Consider the following 23070-nt stretch of genomic DNA (forward strand, 5'->3'; position numbering starts at 1 on the left):
ACATTGCTTGTGCACTGAGCATGTGCAAAGCTGAAATCCAGGAAGTCATACAGTCTGGCTTCATGATGCCCACACTTAAGATGGCCACGGTCTATTTCTAGATTATAAACTATCTAAATGCTGTAACAACCTAACAAAACGGACCTTAGTTTACAGACTAACTTTTACTAGAATACATTAAGCTTGTGTATTACAGGGGTATTTATATTTAAAAAGTGAAATTGTGGGTGGAACTCCCCTTTAAAGCGGAGGTCCAACTAAAAAAAAAAAAATATTAAAAGCCAGCAGCTACAAATAGTGCAGCGGCTGACTTTTAATAAATGGACACTTACCTGTCCAGGGTGCCCACGATGTCGGCAGCTGAAGCCGAGCAATAGCTTGGCTCTTGGCTGCCCCTGCTGCCATCCTCGGTGAGGGAATGAGGAAGTGAAGCGTTGCGGCTTCACTTCCCGGTTCCCTACTGAGCATGCGCTAGTCGCATGTCCTAATTGGTCCCTGCTGTCTTCTGGGACCTGTGTGTTTCCCAGAAGACAGCGAGGGGAGGGGGAACGTGACCCCCTTCCTTCTTATACGGGTATCTGCACCCTCTCCCCCTGAAAGGTACCAAATGTGACACTGGAGGGTTCCCGAAAAGTGGAGGTTCGATTTTTGTGTGGACCTCCGCTTTTAAGTCTGACCTAGAGTGTTTCCTATTTTTCTTTTTGAACTTGTGGGATTTTGTGGTGTGAAATCACAGCAATAATACTGTGATAATACTGGGATGATGGCATGGGTGTGACTATGGGTGGCCCATAAGTCAAAGTATCTGGCAATACAGGAAGGGTTGATCTCTGCCTAACGAAATGGATAACTTCTTAAAATGGATTAAAACTGATGAATTTGCCTATTTTCGTGGCAGGGTCTCTTTAATCATCAGTATTTTATAACAGTATACCAGGTTGTAGTCTTAAAAAACCTACATTACTTTTCTATAGGCACGGAAGGTGGTACTTTACTTTAAAAGCATTTATAGGATAGTATAGCTATGATATCTATTTGCCTAAAAAAAAAAAAAAAAATGGAAGGTGCCGTCGATCTTTATTGTTTTTTTATTTTTGCCTGACATTCAGTATGTACTGAAAACTCTCCCCTCTTTTTCAGAATCCTCTCCATTTTGATGATCCGCTTACAGCCTGTCTGTTCAACAAGCCTACAGCATCGACTGATCACAAAGGCACATTCTCTAATGGGAGAGGAAGAACCAGTTAGTGTAAATACCTTGGAAAGAATTGTTCGTTTTGCAGAAGGAATGGATTCTTTTAAACCATCCATAAAAGAAAAATGTTTTGGAATTATTGTACAGCAGATGAAGCAAGCAAATTTAAGATCCTTTTGTGTTCTCTTTGAACTGTACCAGTCTCTAGACATTTACCACCCTGAAGTTCTAGTAATGTTAAAGTCAAGATTGCTGGAGTTATCGGAGCTGGATTGCAATACTCAAGGTTTCACCAGAATATTTTGTATATTGCTACCTTGGACTTCACAAGAGACAAGAGAAAGGTGGGGGTTTAAAGCCAAGGTTACAATAGTTCAAAATGCCCTTCAATTTAAAATTGCCCCAATTAATGATGATTTTTTTTTTTTTTTTTTCATACTTTCCAAAAAATAATAATTTTTCTTGGGAGAGAGTTACTAAAACTGTTGCACACAAAATCTTCAGCTTCTGACTTTATCTTGTTCAATTACACTTTGACAATCAAACCTCTAAACTGATTGGTTACTATGCACAGCTACACCAGTTTTAGTAAATCTCCTCTGTGTCTAAGCAGCTAGCTAAAGAATTACATTTTTATTTGGGGGGGGGGGGGTTTAGAATCTTCACCCCTGCTGTTGTAATTGCTATGCACAGAGCAGTGTGTTATTGAAGCTTTTAAGCACTAGCCAACCAGCCGCCGCAGTTTTACGGCGGCTGGTCGGCTCGGCTCGACTGCGCGAAATCAGGTAATATAATGTGATTTCTCATTTCAGCCACTAGGGGCGCGCGCGCCCCCTGGTGCCAACGCGTGTGATCACCGCCGGGCACCCACGATTGCTCGTTACAGAGCGAGAACTGGGGGAGAAATGACTGATCGCATGTTCATACAATGTATGAACAACGATCTGTCATTTCCCCTAGTCAGTCCCCCCCCTTCAGTTAGAACACACCAAGGGAACATAATTAACCCCTTCCTCGCCCCCCTAGTGTTAACCGCTTCCCTGCCAGTGACATTTTTACAGTAATCAAAGCATTTTTATAGCACTGATCGCTATAAAAAATGCCAATGGTCCCAAAAAATGTGTCAAAAGTGTCCGATGTGTCCGCCACAAGGTCGCAGTACCGATAAAAATTGCAAATCGCCGCCATTACTAGTAAAAAAAAATAATAAAAATGCCATAAAACTACCCCCTATTTTGTAGACGCTATAACTTTTGCGCAAACCAATCAATAAACGATTTTGGGGGATATTTATTACAGCAAAAAGTAAAAAATATTCTTTTTTTTTTTCAAAATTGTCACATAGTTACATAGTTAGTCAGGTTGAAAAAAGACACAAGTCCATCCAGTTCAACCACAAAAAATAAACAAAAAAAATAAAAAAAACACAGTATAATCCCATACACCCAACTTCATACCCACAGTTGATCCAGAGGAAGGCAAAAAACCCCAGCAGAGCATGATCCAATTTGCTACAGCAGGGGAAAAAATTCCTTCCTGATCCCCCGAGAGGCAATCGGATTTACCCTGGATCAACTTTACCTACAAATCTTAGTACTCAGTTATTTTATGTACATTTAGAAAAGTATCCAGGCCTTTATTAAAGCAATCTACTGATCTGGCCAGAACCACATCTGGAGGGAGTCTGTTCCACATTTTCACAGCTCTTACTGTGAAGAAACCTTTCTGTATTTGGAGGTGAAATCTCTTTTCCTCTAGACGTAAAGAGTGCCCCCTTGTCCTCAGTGTTGACTGTAAAGTGAATAACTCAACACCAAGTCCACTGTATGGACCTCTTATATATTTGTACATGTTGATCATATCCCCCCTTATTCTCCTCTTCTCAAGAGCGAATAAATTAAGTTCCTCTAATCTTTCCTCATAGCTGAGCTCCTCCATGCCTCTTATCATTTTGGTTGCTCTTCTCTGCACTTTCTCCAGTTCTCCGATATCCTTTTTGAGAACTGGTGCCCAAAAATAAACAGCATATTCCAGATGAGGTCTTACTAATGATTTGTACAGGGGCACAATTATATCTCTGTCTCTGGAGTCCATACCTCTCTTAATACAAGAAAGGACTTTGCTGGCTTTGGAAACCGCAGCTTGGCATTGCATGCCATTATTGAGCTTATGATCGACTAAAACCCCCAGATCCTTCTCCACTACAGATCCCCCCAGTTGTACTCCCCCTAGTATGTATGATGCATGTCGCTCTATTTTTGTTTATAGCGCAAAAAATAAAAACCGCAGAGGTGATCAAATACCACCAAAAGAAAGCTCTATTTGTGGGAAAAAAAGGACGCTAATTTTGTTTCGGAGCCACGTCGCACGACCGCGCAATTGTCAGTTAAAGCGACGCAGTGCCGAATCGCAAAAAAAGGCCCGGTCATTGACCAGCAAAATGGTCCGGGGCTGAAGTGGTTAACCCAAGAACCTAAAATGTAATATATTGTAGCTTACAAGTCCTTTCACACAGATAGATCGTTCGGGTCCACCTGTCAGTTTTTCAGGCAGACCTGATCGGACTATCAATTGCTTTCTATGGAGCAACGGATGTCAACGGACATGTGTTCGTTGACACCCGCCAACATCAGATCTGCTAAAAACAGACGGTTGGGGATCCGTTCCCTGTCTGGTGGATCAGATCAGATTATGGCCAGATGGAAATGGACAGACGGTCTGTTTCCATCAGATAGCCCTTAGAAGACAGCAGGTTGTGTCAGTGTTTGCTCTGCAATCAGCGGAGCAGACACGGACCTGTCATCTGCCTGATCACCAGAGAAATCCCCTGCTGAGCCGGCGGATATGCTGGCGTACTCCCCCGGGGTGAAAGGGGCCAAAGTGTTGTGTCTGCATGAGTTTCCTTTTTCCCTTTCTTGATTTTCACCTATTGATCTTGCCAGTAACACACTTCCGGTTCTAGGGTGACAATACTATACTTACCTTTCCTTCACTTACATTTAATCCTCCCAGTGATCCCCACCTGGTATTAATCTCTATCAAGCCCCTTCATCCTTCTCCCCTCTGCTCACATCTATCCCTCCCTGACCACTTTTTACTCCACCACTGACATCCAGTTATACTCAAACACTGAATATTGATCCCTCCCTGACCCCTTCATCGCCCACTCCTCCTCACATCCATTCTTCCTTCGACATCTCATCTTTACTTCACTGACATCCATTGCTACCTCACTGCCCTATCCGTCTTCCACTTCACCTACCCCATCCACTGACATCTACGCTGTGTCGGCCACCTCCCCTTTTTGCTGATATGATATATAACCTCCCCCTTGATGCAATCGATTCCTTCACCATCCTTTCCAAGTCGATTCATCTTACCCCATTGACATACTTTCCTCCTTGATTTGTCACCCAAACCCTCCAATAACCTTCATCCCTTCCCAGCCACTTCACTACCACTCCCCTCCCCTTTTACTGGGCATTCATTCTCCCTTCTATCCCTCACGACCACCTCATCCCTGGTGACGTCCCTTTCTCCCTGAGCACCTTACGTCACCCTCTGCACTCCTCCCTGCTGACATCCCTTTCTCCCTGAGCACCTTACGTCACCTTCTGCACTCCTCCCTGCTGACATCCCTTTCTCCCTGAGCACCTTACGTCACCCTCTGCACTCCTCCCTGCTGACATCTCTTTCTCCCAGAGCACCTTACGTCACCCTCTGCACTCCTCCCTGCTGACATCTCTTTCTCCCTGAGCACCTTACGTCACCCTCTGCACTCCTCCCTGCTGACATCCCTTTCTCCCTGAGCACCTTACGTCACCTTCTGCACTCCTCCCTGCTGACATCCCTTTCTCCCTGAGCACCTTACGTCACCCTCTGCACTCCTCCCTGCTGACATCTCTTTCTCCCTGAGCACCTTACGTCACCCTCTGCACTCCTCCCTGCTGACATCTCTTTCTCCCTGAGCACCTTACGTCACCCTCTGCACTCCTCCCTGCTGACATCCCTTTCTCCCTGAGCACCTTACGTCACCCTCTGCACTCCTCTCCTCATCCCTGGTGACGTCCCTTTTTCCCTGAGCACTTTACGTCACCCTCTGCACTCCTCTCCTCATCCCTGCTGACATCCCTTTCTCCCTGAGCACCCTACGTCACCCTCTGCACTCCTCTCCTCATTCCTGCTGACATCCCTTTCTCCCTGAGCACCCTACGTCACCCTCTGCACTCCTCCCTGCTGACATCTCTTTCTCCCTGAGCACCTTACGTCACCCTCTGCACTCCTTTCCTCATCCCTGCTGACATCCCTTTTCTCCCTGAGCACCTTACGTCACCCTCTGCACTCCTCTCCTCATCCCTGCTGACATCCCTTTTCTCCCTGAGCACCTTACGTCACCCTCTGCACTCCTCTCCTCATCCCTGCTGACATCCCTTTCTCCCTGAACACCTTGCGTCACCCTCTGCACTCCTCTCCTCATCCCTGCTGACATCCCTTTCTCCCTGAGCACCTTACGTCACCCTCTGCACTCCTCTCCTCATCCCTGCTGACATCCCTTTCTCCCTGAGCACCTTACGTCACCCTCTGCACTCCTCTCCTCATCCCTGCTGACATCCCTTTCTCCCTGAACACCTTGCGTCACCCTCTGCACTCCTCCTCTCCTGCACATCTGATCTGTTAAAACTGTTCTTGAACATTATTTGTAATATCTCCAACCTTGCCTGTCCTGTAATGAACTTATTTTTGCTAGTGACATTTTAAGGACTACCTAAACCACATGGCTTTTGTGATCTTTGGTTGTGGGCTGTTGGTGCTACATAGCGATTTTAGAATGTCCCTGCTGGGTAATGCCATCTAGACGTACGCACCTCCATCCCCATTCATATCTTTGTAAGGATCGCTTAAAGATATTAAAGGTAGTGAAGTGTGGGGCTAGTAACCCACATGATGAACACTGGAGCCATGTGGTTTGTTAATTATTTGATAAAACGGGTGTTTGCTTATCCTGTGATGTACTGGTGTTTGTTGATGACAAATCAAGTTTAAAGGGCAAATAAGCGGATTTGCCTTGAGCAGTAATTCAGCTTGTAGTGGTGTTTTTTTTTTATTTTTTTTATGATGTTTTTATGTTATTTTCTTTCCCCGCCAGACTTGAAAACAGTCTTTTGGGTTTGGCAGATGATGATGAACTTCATTACAAGCGGTTATTGGAAATTCTAATAAGTATGGCTGTAGCCAAATGTAGACATCCCATCCTGATTCACAAGTAAGTTTATTTTCAGCTAGATCCTCTGATGCATTTATTTATTTATGTATTTATTTATTTATTTTATTATTTCTGTTATTCATTTAACCACTTAAAGACCTTAGGTGTTTTTCAGATTTGGTGTTTGCAAGACTAAAACATTTTTTTCTGCTAGAAAATTACTTAAAACCCCCAAACATTATATATATATATTTTTTCGAACACCCTAGAGACTAAAATGGTGGTCATCGCAATACTTTTTGTCACACCGTATTTGCGCAGCGGTCTTACACTTTTTTGGGAAAAAATTCACTTTTTTGAATTAAAAAATAAGACAACAATAAATTTGGCCCAATTTGTTACGCCGAGTAAAATGATACCCAACATGTCACGCTTTAAAATTGCGCCCGCTCGTGGCATGGCGTCAAACTTTTACTCTTAAAAATCTCGATAGACGACGTTTAAAAAATTCTATAGGTTGCATTTTTTGAGCTACAGAGTAGCTCTAGGGCTATAATTATTGCTCTCGCTCTAACGATCGCGGCGATACCTCACTTGTGTGATTTGAACACTGTTTTCATATGCGGGCGCTACTCGCGTATGCGTTCGCTTCTGCGTGCGAGCTCGTCGGGACGAGGCGATTTAAAAAAATTTTTGGGGGGGTTTTCTTATTTATTTTTATTGATTTTATTAATTTTTACACTGAAATAAAAAAAAAAAAAAAATGATCACTTTTATTTCTATTACAAGGAATGTAAACATCCCTTGTAATAGAAAAAAGCATGACAGGTCCTCTTAAATATGAGATCTGGGGTCAAAAAGACCTCAGATCTCATATTTAGACTAAAATGCAAGAAAAAAAAAAAGGAAAATTTGTTTAACCACTTAAAGACCCGCGTATTGTAAATGTACATCCTCTTTTTAAATATGGATATCTCAGTAACGGCAGCAGCCGTGTAAACGATAACAGCGGTCTCCGCAGCGGATTCGCCGCGAGATCACCGTCTCTTTAAGAGGCTGGGCGGGACTGACGTTTTGACGTCACTTCCGCCCAGCAGAGCTATGAGGACGGGTGGGGGCCATCTTGCCCTCACTCAAGTCCTCACTCTCCAGGCGGCAGCATCCGATCTCCTCCGCCGCTACCGACGGCTACGGTAAGCGGCGGAGGGCGCGGAAAAGCGGTGGGAGGGCCCTCTCCCGCCACCGATAACGGCGATCTCGCGGCGAATCCGCTGCGGAGACCGCTGTTATCGTTTACACGGCCGCCCACACAAAATATGGATACCTCAGTTGTGGCAGCGGCTGCTGCCGTTACTGAGATATCCATATTTAAAAAGAGGATGTACATTTACAATACGCGGGTCTTTAAGTGGTTAAACAACTCTACTCTCCAAAAGACCATACAAAGGTGTATAAGGGAAGCTTGTTATAGAGCTGTTCAATTTTGAATTTTTTTATGTTCTTATGACCTGTGAATTTAATTATTTTTGCACATGTGTTTTGTGTGTGTGTGTGTGTGTGTGTGTGTGTGTGTGTGTGTGATGAGGTTGATTTAAAGCGATACATCAGTTAAAACTACAAATTATACTTTTAACCACTTGAACCCCCCCTGGCCAATTCTGACATTTTCGCGCATACATGTAAAAATCTGCATATTTTTTTCATTTGCTAGAAAATTACTTGGAACCCCCAAACATTACCTATTTTATATATATTTTTTTAGGCAGAGGCCCTGCAGAATGAAATGGTGGTTGTTGCAACTTTTCATGTCACATGATAGTTGTGCAGCGGTTTATCAAAAGCAAATTCAGGAAATACACTTTAATGAATTAGTGCTCACAAACATGATGCACTACCCAATTTTTTGGTAAAAATTAAAGATGCGGTTAAAGTTTTACTATCCAAAGTTAAAACAACAAGGGCAGTAAATTTAATAGATGGAAAGTTGACAAATTGTGTTGGTAAAAATGCAGGACAGTGTCTTCTTGGGTCAAGTAATATCCTCCGAGTATATATCCAATTATTACCTGTCCAATCTAGTGGTCACAATGTGGTGTATTTTTTTTTCTGAAATGTCTCAATCAGAACACATACTGCATTAAAGTGTTTGTAATCCCTCACATATACCCAGTGTAGTGAACAGCCTCAGATGATACACTGAGATGACACAAATCTCCCTAAATAGGTTTTACTTGTTTATCTGCAATATACTCTTCCATACACCCCTTCAAAAGTGATGCTAATGGTAAAAATCTTTCTTAATCTGTCAGCAGCACAGAGGAGGGGGCGGAGAGGCTGTCGTTACAGTGTGTGTGAGCTGTTTGGAGGAAAGGCACACCCTTCTCCACACAGTGGAAGAACTGTGTTCTAAATAGACCAGCTCAGTTCTCAGCTCTCCCCCCCTCCCTCCCCGACACCAATGTATCTCATGTGTCAGAACTTGGCAGAAGTGACTTATGCTGATGACAGAGGAACGAAGCACCAGAGAGAAATGACACTAGGCGAACTGTGAAATGATGCAGGAATCTAATCTGTGTGGTTCAAGTTAGAGCTGTCTCTAATGTATGTTCATTTCATGCCTTCATACAACTGCTATGTGCTCACAGAACTCTCACCTTAAAACAGTGAATAACCAGCATCAAATTATAAAGACGTATTCAGCTTTAAAATATTTCACTCCAGGATCCTCTTGCTGGTATATTATCGTCTTCCTGAAACCCATAAGGTAAACCAGCACCCGGACTCAAAACACCAGGTTTAAGCTGCTACCAAATATCTATAGGCTCCAGTTAGTATAGGAATCTAGGGGGGGGGAGAAAAAATACTCTCCATAGTGTAATAAATTCAAATAATGGGATATTTATTACAAATAAATGGACTCTTGCATCAAAAACTGTTTTAAAATCGCATAAAGATAAAAACGAGGCATTTGCGCGCCTCCTCAATTCACTTCCGTCCTTTGTTCACGTCAGTCTCCGGCCACGCCCTATGCATTGTGACACTACACATGACTTTATCAGAGGTTCCCTGATGAAGTCACGGTTTGCGACGTAATGCTGAGGCGGCTGCTCCCTGCCCCTCCACAGCTCAGAGCTCCAGTAAACGTGGAGGAACGAGCAGGAGAGCTGCTTTTTGACAGTCGGCAGCTCTCCCCTTGGGCAGCTGAGAGAACTGAGCCACCGGCTTGGTTCTCGGTGCAGACGCCGGGGAACCCGATACAGCATCCACCTAGGTAAGTATGATTATTTATATATACATACATACATACATACATACATACATACATACATACATACATACATACATCATTTTTTTTTTTTTTATCAACCCCAAAGTATATGTCAATGCAGCATAATATTTATTAAAAAAAAATAAAGAAATTCCATCCACAGAGGTGCAATTTTTACATTGCTGGTGTTAAACTGATAAAGATTTCTTGTCTACAATACTACTTTAATAGTTTGGAGATTATGAGACATTTTGCTGTGTTTTTTAGTTTTTCTCCTAATCTGTTCTTTTAGGATTTTTTCCTTGGCAATGAAAAAATTGGATCGCTACGGGTCAAAACATCTATGCACAATGGCAAGGACAGTGGTATTTTTGTCTTGCCAAAATTATAACTTGTTTGCAGATTTACAACGTCACTTATTATGGTATGTATGTTTTTTTTTTTTTTTTTTGTCTCAGTTGTAGTATAAAATTGCAGAATGGTTAAAGAGGAGCCTAACTTTTGGAGCACTGTAAAAAGAAAACCCTATTTAATTCATTTTTAATATTTAAGTAAACTCATCCATCCATCCATCTCTCCATACTTTTATTGTGTTAGGAGATCACTTCGAAAAAAACGCTCTAGCATTTCTAGCCATGGCTATATTGAGTAAGGGCAGATGATACATTGACTAGTTGCTCCCTGGAATTCATCTGCCCTTAGCTCAGGCATGCAGGAAGGCGGGTGTGCTTAGTTGAGAGAGCCCCTCCTCTTCACCCCCTCCAGATGAAAAAATAAAACCACAAAGACTCCTGGGATGAACCACTGTAGAGAAAAGACTTCACCACTCCAGGTCCAGAGCACATTCCTCCAGCCCCCCTCTGCTGGGTGTTGGTTTTAGCAGCTCATTCTGCTCAGTACATATAGTTAAAACAAAGAACAAAGCCACAGTTCCATAAAGTCTCACCATGATGTTTAATCAAAGCAGTTGGCTTCCAGGCTATGCCCTTCTGATGTGTTTCACCATAATTAGGCTTATTCGTAGAGGCCTTGACCAGAAACAAGAAAGTAACTGAAGAAATAAAAAAAATAAAAAAAATTAAATCAAGTAAAAATAAAGTACTTTCCTAATTCTAGCATTCTAAGGTTGGTAATGTTGATTTAGAAAGTTTACTTTAAAGGGTAACTGTGGTTTCAGTGCAGATACTTTAATTCTCGGTGACCCAGCAGGCTAAACAACAATACATAATGGGACTCTTATTTAAAATGATTGTTCCCTTACTCCCTCCCACTCCTGTCCCCATCAGTGTGGCCAGCTTTATTTTTCCTGGCTTAGGTTCAGTTGAAATATGTTAAAGCGGGGGTTCACCCTATTAAAAAAAAAAAAAATTTTTTTTTTATTCTACAATTACATTCGGCATCGTAGCGCGAGCTACAGTATGCCGGTCTTACATTTTTTATCCCCGTACTCACTGTGCTATGGATCATTGAAGATTCCGGGGGAATGGGCGTTCCTATGGTGAGAGAAGGTGATTGACGGCCGGCCCTGGCACGTCACGCTTCTCCGGAAATAGCCGAAATAGGCTTGGCTCTTCACGGCGCCTGCGCATAGCCTGTGCGCAGGCGCCGTGAAGAGCCGAGACCTACTCCGGCTGTCTTCGGGGAGCGTGACGTGCCAGAGCCGGCCGTCAATCATCCTCCCTCTCCATAGGCACGCCCATTCCCCGCGGGAGTCGGAATCTTCAATGATCCATAGCACAGTGAGTACGGGGATTAAAAATTTAAGACCGGCATACTGTAGCTCGCGCTACGATGCCAAATGTAATGCTATAATGATGTTAAGGAGGGTGAACCACCGCTTTAACTAGTTCCGGACCGCCCCTCGTATATTTACTGCAGCATGGCGGCCCGTCTGCAGGAAATCACGTACCTGTACATGATTTCACTCTTCCGTGGCTGGGGCATGCATGCGCGACTCTGGCAACCTGCCCCCGCTGTGATTGGACACAGCAGGAGACATTCAGCAGGTCAGGCAAACTCGATGTCTGCCAGCACCTGGCTATCGTTCCCGAGAGAGGCAGAATGGTGGTCTGCCTATGTAAACAAGGCAGATCTCCGTTCTGCTAGTAGGGAAGATGGAGATCTTGTGTTTCTGCTAAGCAGAAACACGGATCGCTGTCTTCCCAGAGTGCAACTATCCCCAAAACAGTTAGAAAGCACTATAAACAAATTTAACCCTTTGATCGCCCCTGATGTTAACCCCTTCCCTCTTATTAATACAGTGACTGTGCATATTTTGTAGCACTGATCACTATTGTGGAAAAAAAAGTTTAAAGTAATGCAGTGCTGTATTCCAAAAAATGGCCTGGTCGTGAAAGGGATAAAACCTTCCGGAGCTGAAGTGGTTAAAGAAGATGTAATAAAAATCCAAAGTTCTTCATGTTACATTTATTTATAACAGTATTCTGTTACATGACAGTTTTAGATACTAATCATGCTTAACCACTTCAATACCGCACACCGTCATATGACGTCCACAAAGGCGATCTCCTATCCTGGGTGGACGTCATATGACGTCCTGGACTTTGTGCGGGGATATCTGAATGATGCCTGCAGCTAGAGGCATCATTCAGATATCATTGTGTTCAGGCGGCGATCCTGCACACCATAAGAACGATCATAGCGGCGGTTCCACCGCTTGATCGTTGTTATAGGCGGCGGGAGGGGACATCCCGCCGCCATCCGGTGCTTCTCCGGGCTCCCCCATCGGGGGCCCGGAGACAGGATCGCTCTGCGCCGGATAGGAAGCATAGAGATGACTGGTGACCAGATGTGATGACGTAAATTGCGGCTAGTAAGAATGAGATCTGTGAATTTTTTTCACGATCTTATGCTTTCCAGCCTGGAGGAGAGATGTGGGGTCTTATTGACCCAGCATGTCTCCTTAAAGAGGACCTGTCACACACTATTCCTATTACAAGGGATGTTTTACATTCCTTGTAATAGGAATAAAAGCAATCAAAAAAATAAAAATGGAAAAAAAAGTGTAAAAAATTAAATAAGTAAAAATAAATAAAACGCCCCTGTCCCAGGTAGCTCGCGCTCAGAAGCGAACGCCCAAGTATGTAAACGTCGTTCAAACCACACATGTGAGGTATCGCCTCGTGCATTAGAGCGTGTGCAACAATTCTAGCACTAGACCTCCTCTAAATCTAAACTGTTAACCTGTAACATTTTTCAAAGCGTCGCCTATGGAGAGTTTTAAGTAACGAAGTTTGGTGCCATTCCATGAGTGTGCGCATTTTTAAAGCATGACATCTATTTACTCGGCGTAACATCATCTTTCATATTTTACAAAAAAATTGGGCTAACTTTACTGTTTTTGTTATTTTTTTTTAATTCATGAAACCATTTAAAAAAAAAAAAAGCGTTTGAAAAATTATTGCGTAAATACCGTTGCAATGACCGCCATTTTATTCCCTAGGGTGTCTGCTAAAAAAACATACCGTATTTATCGGGGTATTGCGCGCTCCGGTGTATAGCGCGCACCCCTAAAGTGGACCCGACATTCCTGTAAAAAAAAAACATTTTACTACTTACAGTTTTTGAGTCTTGCTCGGCGTCCATCGGCGGCCTCGTCGGGTCCGGCGTCCAGGACGTGAGCGCGAGAGGGGCCAAGCCTGCCCGATTATACCCCAGTGTCCTGCTTGGACCAATGTAACTTTGCATATACCATACCTAAGCAATGACCCTGGGAAGCTGGAAACCACTGAAGTAAACACCGCTACTCCAGTGATGTCCACTTGCTTTTGGATCCCAGGGTAAGAAACTTCCCTGCTGCTTTCTGAACACAGGAGGCCTCACTCCGCATGGGCGTCATTCAGAGAATACTGTGCGTTTTCTGAATGAATGCAAAGTGTCCTCTAATTGGAAGAGGTGGAAAGCATATCATCGCAGCCCTGCCTCTCCACCTGGTCCAATCAGAGAACGCCTTGCATTCATTCAAAAAAGGAAACCATTCTTTGAATGGCGCCTGTACCAAGTGGACGACCTCCTGTTATGTGACTGCAGCAAGACAGTCACTCCGCATGGGACAATATAAAACTGTCATATAACAGAATGCTCTTCTAAATAAATGTAACATAGAAATATGAAGTTTGATTACTTCTTCTGCAACATATTTTAACTGAACCAAAACCAGGAAAAATAAAGCTGGCCACAATGATGGGGACAAGTGTGGGAGGGGGAAGGGAACAATTGTGTTTAAGTACAGTACAGAGTCCTATTATGTTTTCTTGTGTAGCCTGCTGGGTCACCAATAGTTAGTGGTTGTAAAGCCTTAAGGTTTTGTCACCCTAAAGTGGAGTTCCGCCGAAATTTTATTTATTAAAAGTCAGCAGCTACAAATACTGCAGCTGCTGACTTTTAATATTTGGAGACTTTCCTGTCCAGGGCGCCTGCGATGTCGGGTCCCGAAGTCGATTTTGTCCTTTGGATCTCAGGTGCTGGTGACGCCAATTTCAGTAAGGGAATCAGGAAGTAAAGCCTGGCGGCTTCACTTCCTGGTTCCCTACTGCGCGATTCCACTGGGCCATGCTGTCTTCTGGGATCTGTGTGTCACCCAGAAGACAGCCGGGGGGACAGAGTAAACGCTGGATGAATGAATGAATGAATGAATGAAAAACTTATATAGCGCGGCACATGCGAACTGAATCGCTTCTGGGCGCTGGTTGTTAGTGTCTCATGCCATCAGAAGAGCAGGGTTTTGATCTGCTTTCTGAAAGACAGGTGGTTTTGCTCCAACCGAACGCTGGTTGGTAAAGCATTCCATAGCCTGGGACCTTGGAAAGCAAACCTTCTTTCTCCTTTGGACTTGTATTTGGTTTTTGGAACCTTGACCAGATTTTGGTCGGTGGATCGCAGAATGCGGTTGCAATTGTGAGGTTTGATCTTGTCGCATAGATATCTTGGAGCCTTCCCATGGATGCACTTATGTGTCAGGCAGAGTGCTTTGAATGCAATTCTGTCTTTCACTGGCAACCAGTGAAGGGATCTCAGTGAAGGTGAGATTGATTCCCAAGATTTTTTCCCAGTCACCAGTCTTGCGGCCGTATTCTGTACGACTTGTAGACGAGCGATTTGGTACTTGGGGAGCCCGAGGTACAGGGCGTTTGCATAGTCCAGTCTGGAATTCTGGATGTGGCGTAGGTCATCGCAGTGATCTATGCCTGGAAGTGGGAGAAAATACCTGTATTACACAGGTATCTGCTCCCTCCCCCCAAAAGGTGCCAAATGCATTCTATGCATTAAAGAGTAACTCCAAACAAAAAAAACATTCCCCTCTGAGTGATCCATGTACAATACAAGGATTTTTACCTTTTTGTTATTCTGAAGAATTTGCTGTTTTTTCCTCTGTGCCCATATTCCGAGTGAGTCTAATGGGAGTGCTTTCATAATTATCAACCAGCTGCTGCAGCTGTAGGGCTCTGAGGAAAATTGCAGGGTCTGCATCTCTTTAGATGTTGCAGGGGATGCCAAAAATCAGATGTATTTTAGTGCAGGTTTCTGGGGAAATCGGTGAGCCAATCGAACACCTCCAGGTAGCCATATTGTATTGCATTTAAATTATAGAGCTGCAGATTGAAAATAAAAGGTAATTTTTAATAACATTCAACTACAATACATGTGTCGCAATTGTATATTCTAAAAACAAAAAATTTTTTTTTTTTTTTTTTCCCCATGAAAGTGAAGTTACCCTTTTTAAGGTGAAAAACCTTGTGCTGAAAATGGTTATGGGTAACCTCAGGTATTGTGCCATGTTTAAACTTCTATACCTTATGACAAAAAAAAATGACAGTTGAAATCTGATAATATTTTTTTCTTAATGATCCTGCTTGTTGTGTTTGGCTTAGAGGTCTATTTTTAAGATTGATTATTTATTTATTAGACCAGGGATATGCAATTAGCGGACCGCCAGCTGTTGCAGAACTACAAATCCCAGGAGGCATAGCAAGACTCTGACAGCCACAAGCATGACACCCAGAGGCAGAGGCATGATGCAACAGCTGGAGGTCCACTATTTGCATCTCGCTGTACTAGATGCATATGTTGTATGTCTGACGTTTTCATTGTCTACACACTGTGGATGTAATGACTTGTTTTTGTTTTTGCCCATTTTGGGTGTCAATAAAAACTATATTTGGGGGGGGAACGTTTGTGCTGCAGAATTACCCAGGACCCCCTTTTTTTCGATCGATCCAGCAATGTGCAAGAGCGCAGCCACTGTCTCTCTCTCCTCATTGGACAGATTGATCGCAGCAGGAGCCATTGGCTCCCACTGCTGTCAATCAAAAGCTGTGACAACGGGGGGAAAGTGTGGCCGCGTCCTGCTGTCTGTATTATTGGATGCCGCAGCAGGACTAAGGAGCAAGCCTGCACGGGTGCCTGCATGAAAAGCGGCTTTCCGTGGGGGCACCCAAAAGGGAGGAGCCAGGAGTGCCAATGGGGGACCCCAGAAGAGGAGGATCAGAGTTGCTCTGTGCAAAACCATTACAGAACAGGTAAGTACAACATGTTTGTATAAAAAGAATCTATGTATAAAAAGTATCTGCACTGAAAGCACACAGTTACTTCTTAAAGCAGAGTAACTGTGCGTAGTAGCGGCGTCTACTTCAGTGGCACCAGCCAGATATTGTATATGCATAGTTTTATTGAATGCATCACAAGAGTGACACGTGTTTTTCACAAGTTTCATAAATGCGTGCAGAAGTGATTTTTTTTTTGCATGTGCTTTTAAAAAAAGCTATAGTGTGAATACAGCCTTTAGAATGGACTTTCAGAAGTGTTTGTGCTCTTTGGGAATGAATCGCTACACAATACAATCAGCTAGAGCAGGGGTCACCAAACTTTCTAAACAAAGGGCCAGTTTATGGTCCTTCAGACTTTAGAGGGGCCAGACTAGAGCCATTGGGAGTACAAAATGTCCAGGTGTCCAGTGGGAGTAAATGATACCATATCTTCGGTGACAGTGGGAGGACTAGTGCCTCATCATTGGTGTTAATGGAAAGAATTGATGGTGTCAGTTGGAGGAATAGTGCCCCTTTGGTGTCGGCAACAAGAATTATGCCCCATTAAAATTGGATGAAATAGTGCCCAGAGGGCCGCATTAAGGCAAGCAAAGGGCCACATCTGGCCCCAGGGCCGCAGTTTGGAGACCCCTGAGCTAGAGAGGTCAGAGACTTGCATCAAAGCTTTTTTAATTCTGATCAAGAATATGTAAATGACGTAATGTCCTTGGCCTGAAAATAGGTGCCCTTTAACCACTTAACGCCCGCCGCACGACTATTTACGTCCGCAAAATGGCACGGACAGGCAGATGGGCGTATATATAGGTCCCTGCCTTCTAGCGGGTGGGGGGTCCGATCGGGACCCCCTCCGCTGCGTGCGGCGGGCGGATTCCCTCGGGGAGCGATCCGGGACGATGGCGCGGCTTTTCGTTTATAGCCGCTCCGTCGCAATCGCTCCCCGGAGCTGAAGAACGGGGAGAGCCGTATGTAAACACGGCTTCCCCGTGCTTCACTATGGCGGCGTATTGATCGAGTGATCCCTTTTATAAGGGAGACTCGATCGATGACGTCAGTCCTACAGCCACACCCCCCTACAGTTGTAAACACACACTAGGTGAACCCTAACTCCTACAGCGCCCCCTGTGGTTAACTCCCAAACTGCAACTGTCATTTTCACAACAAACAATGCAATTTAAATGCATTTTTTTGCTGTGAAAATGACAATGGTCCCAAAAATGTGTCAAAATTGTCCGAAGTGTCAGCCATAATGTCGCAGTCACGAAAAAAATCGCTGATCGCCGCCAATAGTAGTAAAAAAAAAAAGAATTAATAAAAATACAATAAAACTATCCCCTATTTTGTAAACGCTATAAATTTTGCGCAAACCAATCGATAAACGCTTATTGCGATATTTTTCTTTTTTTTTACCAAAAATAGGTAGAAGAATACATATCGGCCTAAACTGAGGAAAACATTTTTTTTATATATGTTTTTGGGGGATATTTATTATAGCAAAAAGTTAAAAATATTGCATTTTTTTTCAAAATTGTCGCTCTATTTTTGTTTATAGTGCAAAAAATAAAAACCGTAGAGGTGATGAAATGCCACCAAAAGAAAGCTCTATTTGTGGGGAAAAAAGGACACTATTATGTTTGGGAGCCACGTCGCACGAACGCGCAATTGTCTGTTAAAGCGACGCAGTGCCGAATCGCAAAACCTGGCCTGGGCATTTAGCTGCAAAATGGTCCGGGGCTTAAGTGGTTAAAGGGGTGGGGTAACGGTAAAGAAAAGGTGTAAAAATGTGGGTTTGGACTTTAACTTTCATAACATCAAATGATCTTTCTAAAATGCTTTTATTTTGTCTTTGCACAGCAAGTTGAAGACATGTGTAATCATAAATCCTATAATAAAGATCACCAGTGTCCTCTCCCTGATGTCCCCCGGAAGTGTGGACAAGGCCATCCTTTCTAAGCTGGATGATATTGTTCTGCAGTGTGATCTGTATCAGATAAATCAGATGGCTAATGGGGTCATATTATGGTTGTTGAAAACCCCCCCAAGACGTAGCTATACGAAGTTGTACAAAAAAATGAACACGTATGCACTGGAAAAGATCAGGAATATGGAGAACATTGACGTTCTCCTAAAGGAGATGACGAATGTGGTGACGGGACACTGGTTTCAGGATGTCCTTGTGGAAGCCACCTTGGAGACCTGCCAGCGTTTGTTGCCTCAAGTTACCTATAAGAATGTTTTACCTTTGTCTAGAATGATTACTTTGAGCCTTACAAGGTGCACTCCGGTTCTAGATAAAATTGCAGCGGAGACTATGGGGAATGTTGCAGAGGTAAGGATTACAGTCACTTTTTCTGATCTTTTGCTATTGGATTTGGTGTCGCATGAATATTTACAAAACACAATGAGGTTTCTTTTTCTGATCATCACAAGAAGAACATAATCTAGAAATTGACTGACTGATATACCCAAAGTAAATACCGTATTTATCGGGGTATAGCGCGCTCCTGTGGAAAAAATGTTTTGTACTTACAGTTTTGGTGTCTTGCGCGGCGTCCATCTGCGGCTTAGGGTGTCCTCTTTGTCGAGTCCGGCGTCCTTCTGCGGCGTCCTCCCCGCTCGTTTCCCACGCCGAGTTTGAATACTGCGCCGACATATACCGAGCGCAGTACACTCGTGTATCGTCGGGCAGGCTCGGCAACTCTCGCCGAGACTGCCCGAAGATACACAAGTGTACTGCGCTCGGTATATGCCGGCGCAGTATTCAAACTCGTGGCGGGAAAGCGGGTATCGGCGTATACCGCGCACCCACGATTTTGCCCTGATTTTCAGGGCAAAATAGTGCGCGGTATACGCCGATAAATACGGTAGTTAGAGGAGCCTGCGTGTTCATCTGTTTAGGTTTCAGAATGCCATGTAATATCTGCTTTTATTTTTGAAGCAAAATCTCACCCATTGTGCATCGCCCAATGAAAATGTTGAGCCTTTCTAGTTGATAGTCATATCCTGCATTAGCTCAGTGTCTCTCACTGCAGAGCTGGAAAGTTTGAGGTAGGCTAAGTTCACACTGCAGCACACTCTAAAAAGCAATCGAGGGATAGTTTTTCAGAGGGTGGCTGAACAGCAGCTTCCAGACAGGAGACATGTTTAACGTTAAACACCCTAAAACCCAAGGCAAGAGATTGTCTTGCAGCCTTGTTGATTTGAATGGGTGAGTTTGACAGGTGTTGCAAAGCATCGCAGTCAAGGCATGTGTACAGAAACCCCTCCAGCTGTAAGCTACACTACTTGCATATAGATAGTACATTTAATGATGTGTTAACCACTTAAGGACCGGACCAATATGCTGCTAAATGACCCAAGGGGTTTTTACAATTCGGCACTGCGTCGCTTTAACATACAATTGCGCGGTCGTGCGACGTGGCTCCCAAACAAAATTGGCATCCTTTTTTTCCCCACAAATAGAGCTTTCTTTTGGTGGTATTTGATCACCTCTGCGGTTTTTATTTTTTGCGCTATAAACAAAAATAGAGCGACAATTTTGAAAAAAATTCAATATTTTTTACTTTTTTCTATAATGAATATCCCCCAAAAACATATATAAAAATTTTTTTTTCCTCAGTTTAGGCCGATACGTATTCTTCTACCTATTTTTGGTAAAAAAAATCGCAATAAGCGTTTATCGATTGGTTTGCGCAAAATTTATAGTGTTTACAAAATAGGGGATAGTTTTATTTTTTTTATTTTTTTATTACTAATGGCGGCGATCAGCGATTTTTTTTTTTTCATGACTGCGACATTATGGCGGACAATTTTGACAAATTTTTGGGACCATTGTCATTTTCACAGCAAAAAATGCCTTTAAATTGCATTGTTTATTGTGAAAATGACAGTTGCTGTTTGGGAGTTAACCACAGGGGGCGCTGTAGGAGTTGGGGTTCACCTAGTGTGTGTTTACAACTGTAGGGGGGTGTGGCTGTAGGTCTGACGTCATCGATCGAGTCTCCCTATAAAAGGAATCCCTCGATCGATGCAGCCGCCACAGTGAAGCACGGGGAAGCCTTGTTTACATACGGCTCTCCCCGTTCTTCAGCTCCGGGGAGCGATCGCAAGGGGGCGGCTAGAAACGAATAGCGGCGCCCTCGTCCCGGATCGCTCCTAAAGCCACGGGAACCGCCGCATGTACGGGGGCGGGGGTCCCGATTGGACCCCCGACCCACATCTAGGCAGGCACGTACAGGTACGTTGATGTGCCTGTCCGTGCCATTCTGCCGACGTAAATGTACTTGCGGCGGTCCGGAAGTGGTTAACAAATAATGGATAAGTTCACCTTCCCTTTTTTTTTTATTCCAGCTCCCCTATGTACCAATTTAGCCTTAATGTACTTATTTTGCAAAAAAATATATTTCCATTAATTCTTCACAGGCTTACCTCACTCTCTTCATAGCTGCCGACCGCCTTCCGCATGTATACTGTGGCAAGAAGGCTTGGCTGCGCAACCCGACGTACCTGTACGTCGGTCTGTGCATGTGGTACTGCGGTTGCGTGCTGCGGGAGCTTGCCCGTGGGTCCGGTGGACTCGATGTCCGCCGGCCACCCTCGATCGCGGTGAACAGAGGCAGAACGGGGATCTGCCAATGTAAACAAGGTGGATCCCTGTTCTGACAGTAAAGGAGAGAGGGTTCATCTCTCTCCCTCTCTCTCTCAGCTGGTCAACTCCTTCTTGTGTCATGACCTAAAGTCTGACCAGCAAGTAAGGCAGAAGTAATGGAGCAGTGTGTTTAAACAGCTATGAAGGGTGGGGTAGGTCGGTGTAGAAGTAATGGAGAGCTGTTTTATTTTAGCTAATTAAATACATTTAATGCTATATTGGTACATAGGGGAGCTGGAATTTAGAAAATAAAAAAAGGTCAACTTGGCCTTTTAATCTGTGCATTTTATATCTGTTTGGCGCACGGCCTTGAACAAATATACATATAGGAACCTGCAGATGCCTACACGAGCAGTCGTGCATTGCTGCCTGTTGTGAATGATTTTTGTTTCACTTGTTATATAATTTTATATAGGATTTGTGAAGGTCTTTTCCTAACTAATGTGAGGGAAAGCCTAAAGGTATTTAAGATTTTTTTGTGGTTACATTTTAAACTTGCCCCAGTGAAGGGAATTAAAGAGTTTTCTTTATTGCCCATTGAGGGACACATGGATTCTGAAAAACTGGGTTATACTGCCACTTACTTTCCAACTCTGAGTATGTTTTCTCAAAGTAAAAACCCAAGTGCCAGCCCAAGGTCTCCAAGCATTCTTAATTGTGACATCTGGTAACTTTTCATAAACATAATGAATTTGAATCCTGTCACGGTTTCAGATGGGTTGGGTGCAAGATTTTGTTTCCAATGCCTAGTTATAGTCAACCGTGCTGCTAAAAGTATGTGGGTAACAGTAAATTTTGCAGCCAGACCCAATCCGACCCTCTAGTCTCCTCTATGGAGCGGTGGGTGTTTTGCATCTGTCTGACAGATCGGATCAGATATCAGTTAAGTGTAAATGGACAGACTATCCATTTTATATCCGACCGCCCACACAGGAGAGCGGGCTGTGTCTGCATGACCGACATGGGCCAACCATCTGCCTGCTCTGCAAGGATTAGCAGACAGAATTTCCTTCTGAGCATGCAGACTCCAAAAAAAAGATTTCTGCCAAAAAATATATATGATTAAAATTCGGCAGCTACAAATACTGCAGCTGCTGGCTTTTAACCACTTAAGGACCCCTTCACGCCGATATACGTCGGCAGAATGGCACGGCTGGGCACATCAACGTATAGGTATGTTGTCCTTTAATCCCAGCCGTGGGGTTGCGGGCGCGCACCTGCGGCACGCTCCCGTGACCCGGTCTGAAGCTCCGTGATCGGGACCCGCGGACCCGATCACCACTGGAGTCCCGCGATCGGTCCCCGGAGCTTAAAAACGGGGAGAGCCGTGTGTAAACACGGCTTCCCCGTGCTTCACTGTGGCGGCAGCATTGATCGTGTCATCCCTTTTATAGGGGGACACAATCGATGAAGTCACACCTACAGCCAAACCCCACTACAGTTGTAAACACACTTCAGGTCACACATAAACCCAACAGCGCCCCCTGTGGTTAACTCCCAAACTGCAACTGTCATTTTCACAATAAACAATGCATTTTAAATGCATTTTTTGCTGTGAAAATGACAATGGTCCCAAAAATGTGTCAAAATTGTCCGAAGTGTCCGCCATAATGTCACAGTAACGAAAAAAAACGCTGATCGCCGCCATTAGTAGTATAAAAAAAATAAAATAAAATAATAAAAATGCAATAAAACTATCCCCTATTTTGTAAACGCTATAAATTTTGCGCAATCCAACCGATAAACGCTTCTTGCCAATTTTTACCAAAAGTAGGTAGAAGAATACGTATCTGCTTAAACTGAGGAAATGTATTTATTTTTTTATATAGTTTTGGGGGATATTTATTATAGCAAAAAGTAAAAAATATTGTTTTGTGTTTTTCAAAATTGTCGCTCTATTTTTGTTTATAGCGCAAAAAATAAAACCTGCAGAGGTGATCAAATACCACCAAAAGAAAGCTCTATTTGTGGGGAAAAAAGGACGCCAATTTTGTTTGGGAGCCACGTCGCACGACCGCGCAATTGTCAGTTAAAGCGACACAGTGCCGAATCGCAAAAAGGGGCAAGTTCCTTCAGCTGCATTTTGGTCCGGGTCTTAAGTGGTTAAAATACAGACACTTACCTGTCATGGCCACACGTGATGTCTTCCCCTGAAGCCGACCTGTCCCTCGGCTCCCACGTGTAGGCTCCGAC

The 23070-nt window shown here is 43.7% G+C and overlaps 1 protein-coding gene across 3 annotated transcripts in view; it reads left to right on the top strand.

Moving 5' to 3' along the window:
* LOC120944038 (FAST kinase domain-containing protein 1, mitochondrial-like) overlaps positions 1-23070 on the top strand; it is a 76602-nt gene that overhangs the window by 19313 nt on the left and 34219 nt on the right. For all 3 annotated transcript variants that reach the window (XM_040357800.1, XM_040357798.1, XM_040357799.1), the window contains 4 exons: positions 1141-1539; positions 6342-6458; positions 9959-10090; positions 18084-18558. In XM_040357800.1, coding sequence (XP_040213734.1) covers positions 1141-1539; positions 6342-6458; positions 9959-10090; positions 18084-18558 — 1123 coding nt within the window. The remainder of the gene's footprint in view (positions 1-1140; positions 1540-6341; positions 6459-9958; positions 10091-18083; positions 18559-23070) is intronic.

Source organism: Rana temporaria, chromosome 6 (assembly GCF_905171775.1).
Source record: "Rana temporaria chromosome 6, aRanTem1.1, whole genome shotgun sequence".
Lineage (NCBI taxonomy): Eukaryota > Metazoa > Chordata > Amphibia > Anura > Ranidae > Rana > Rana temporaria.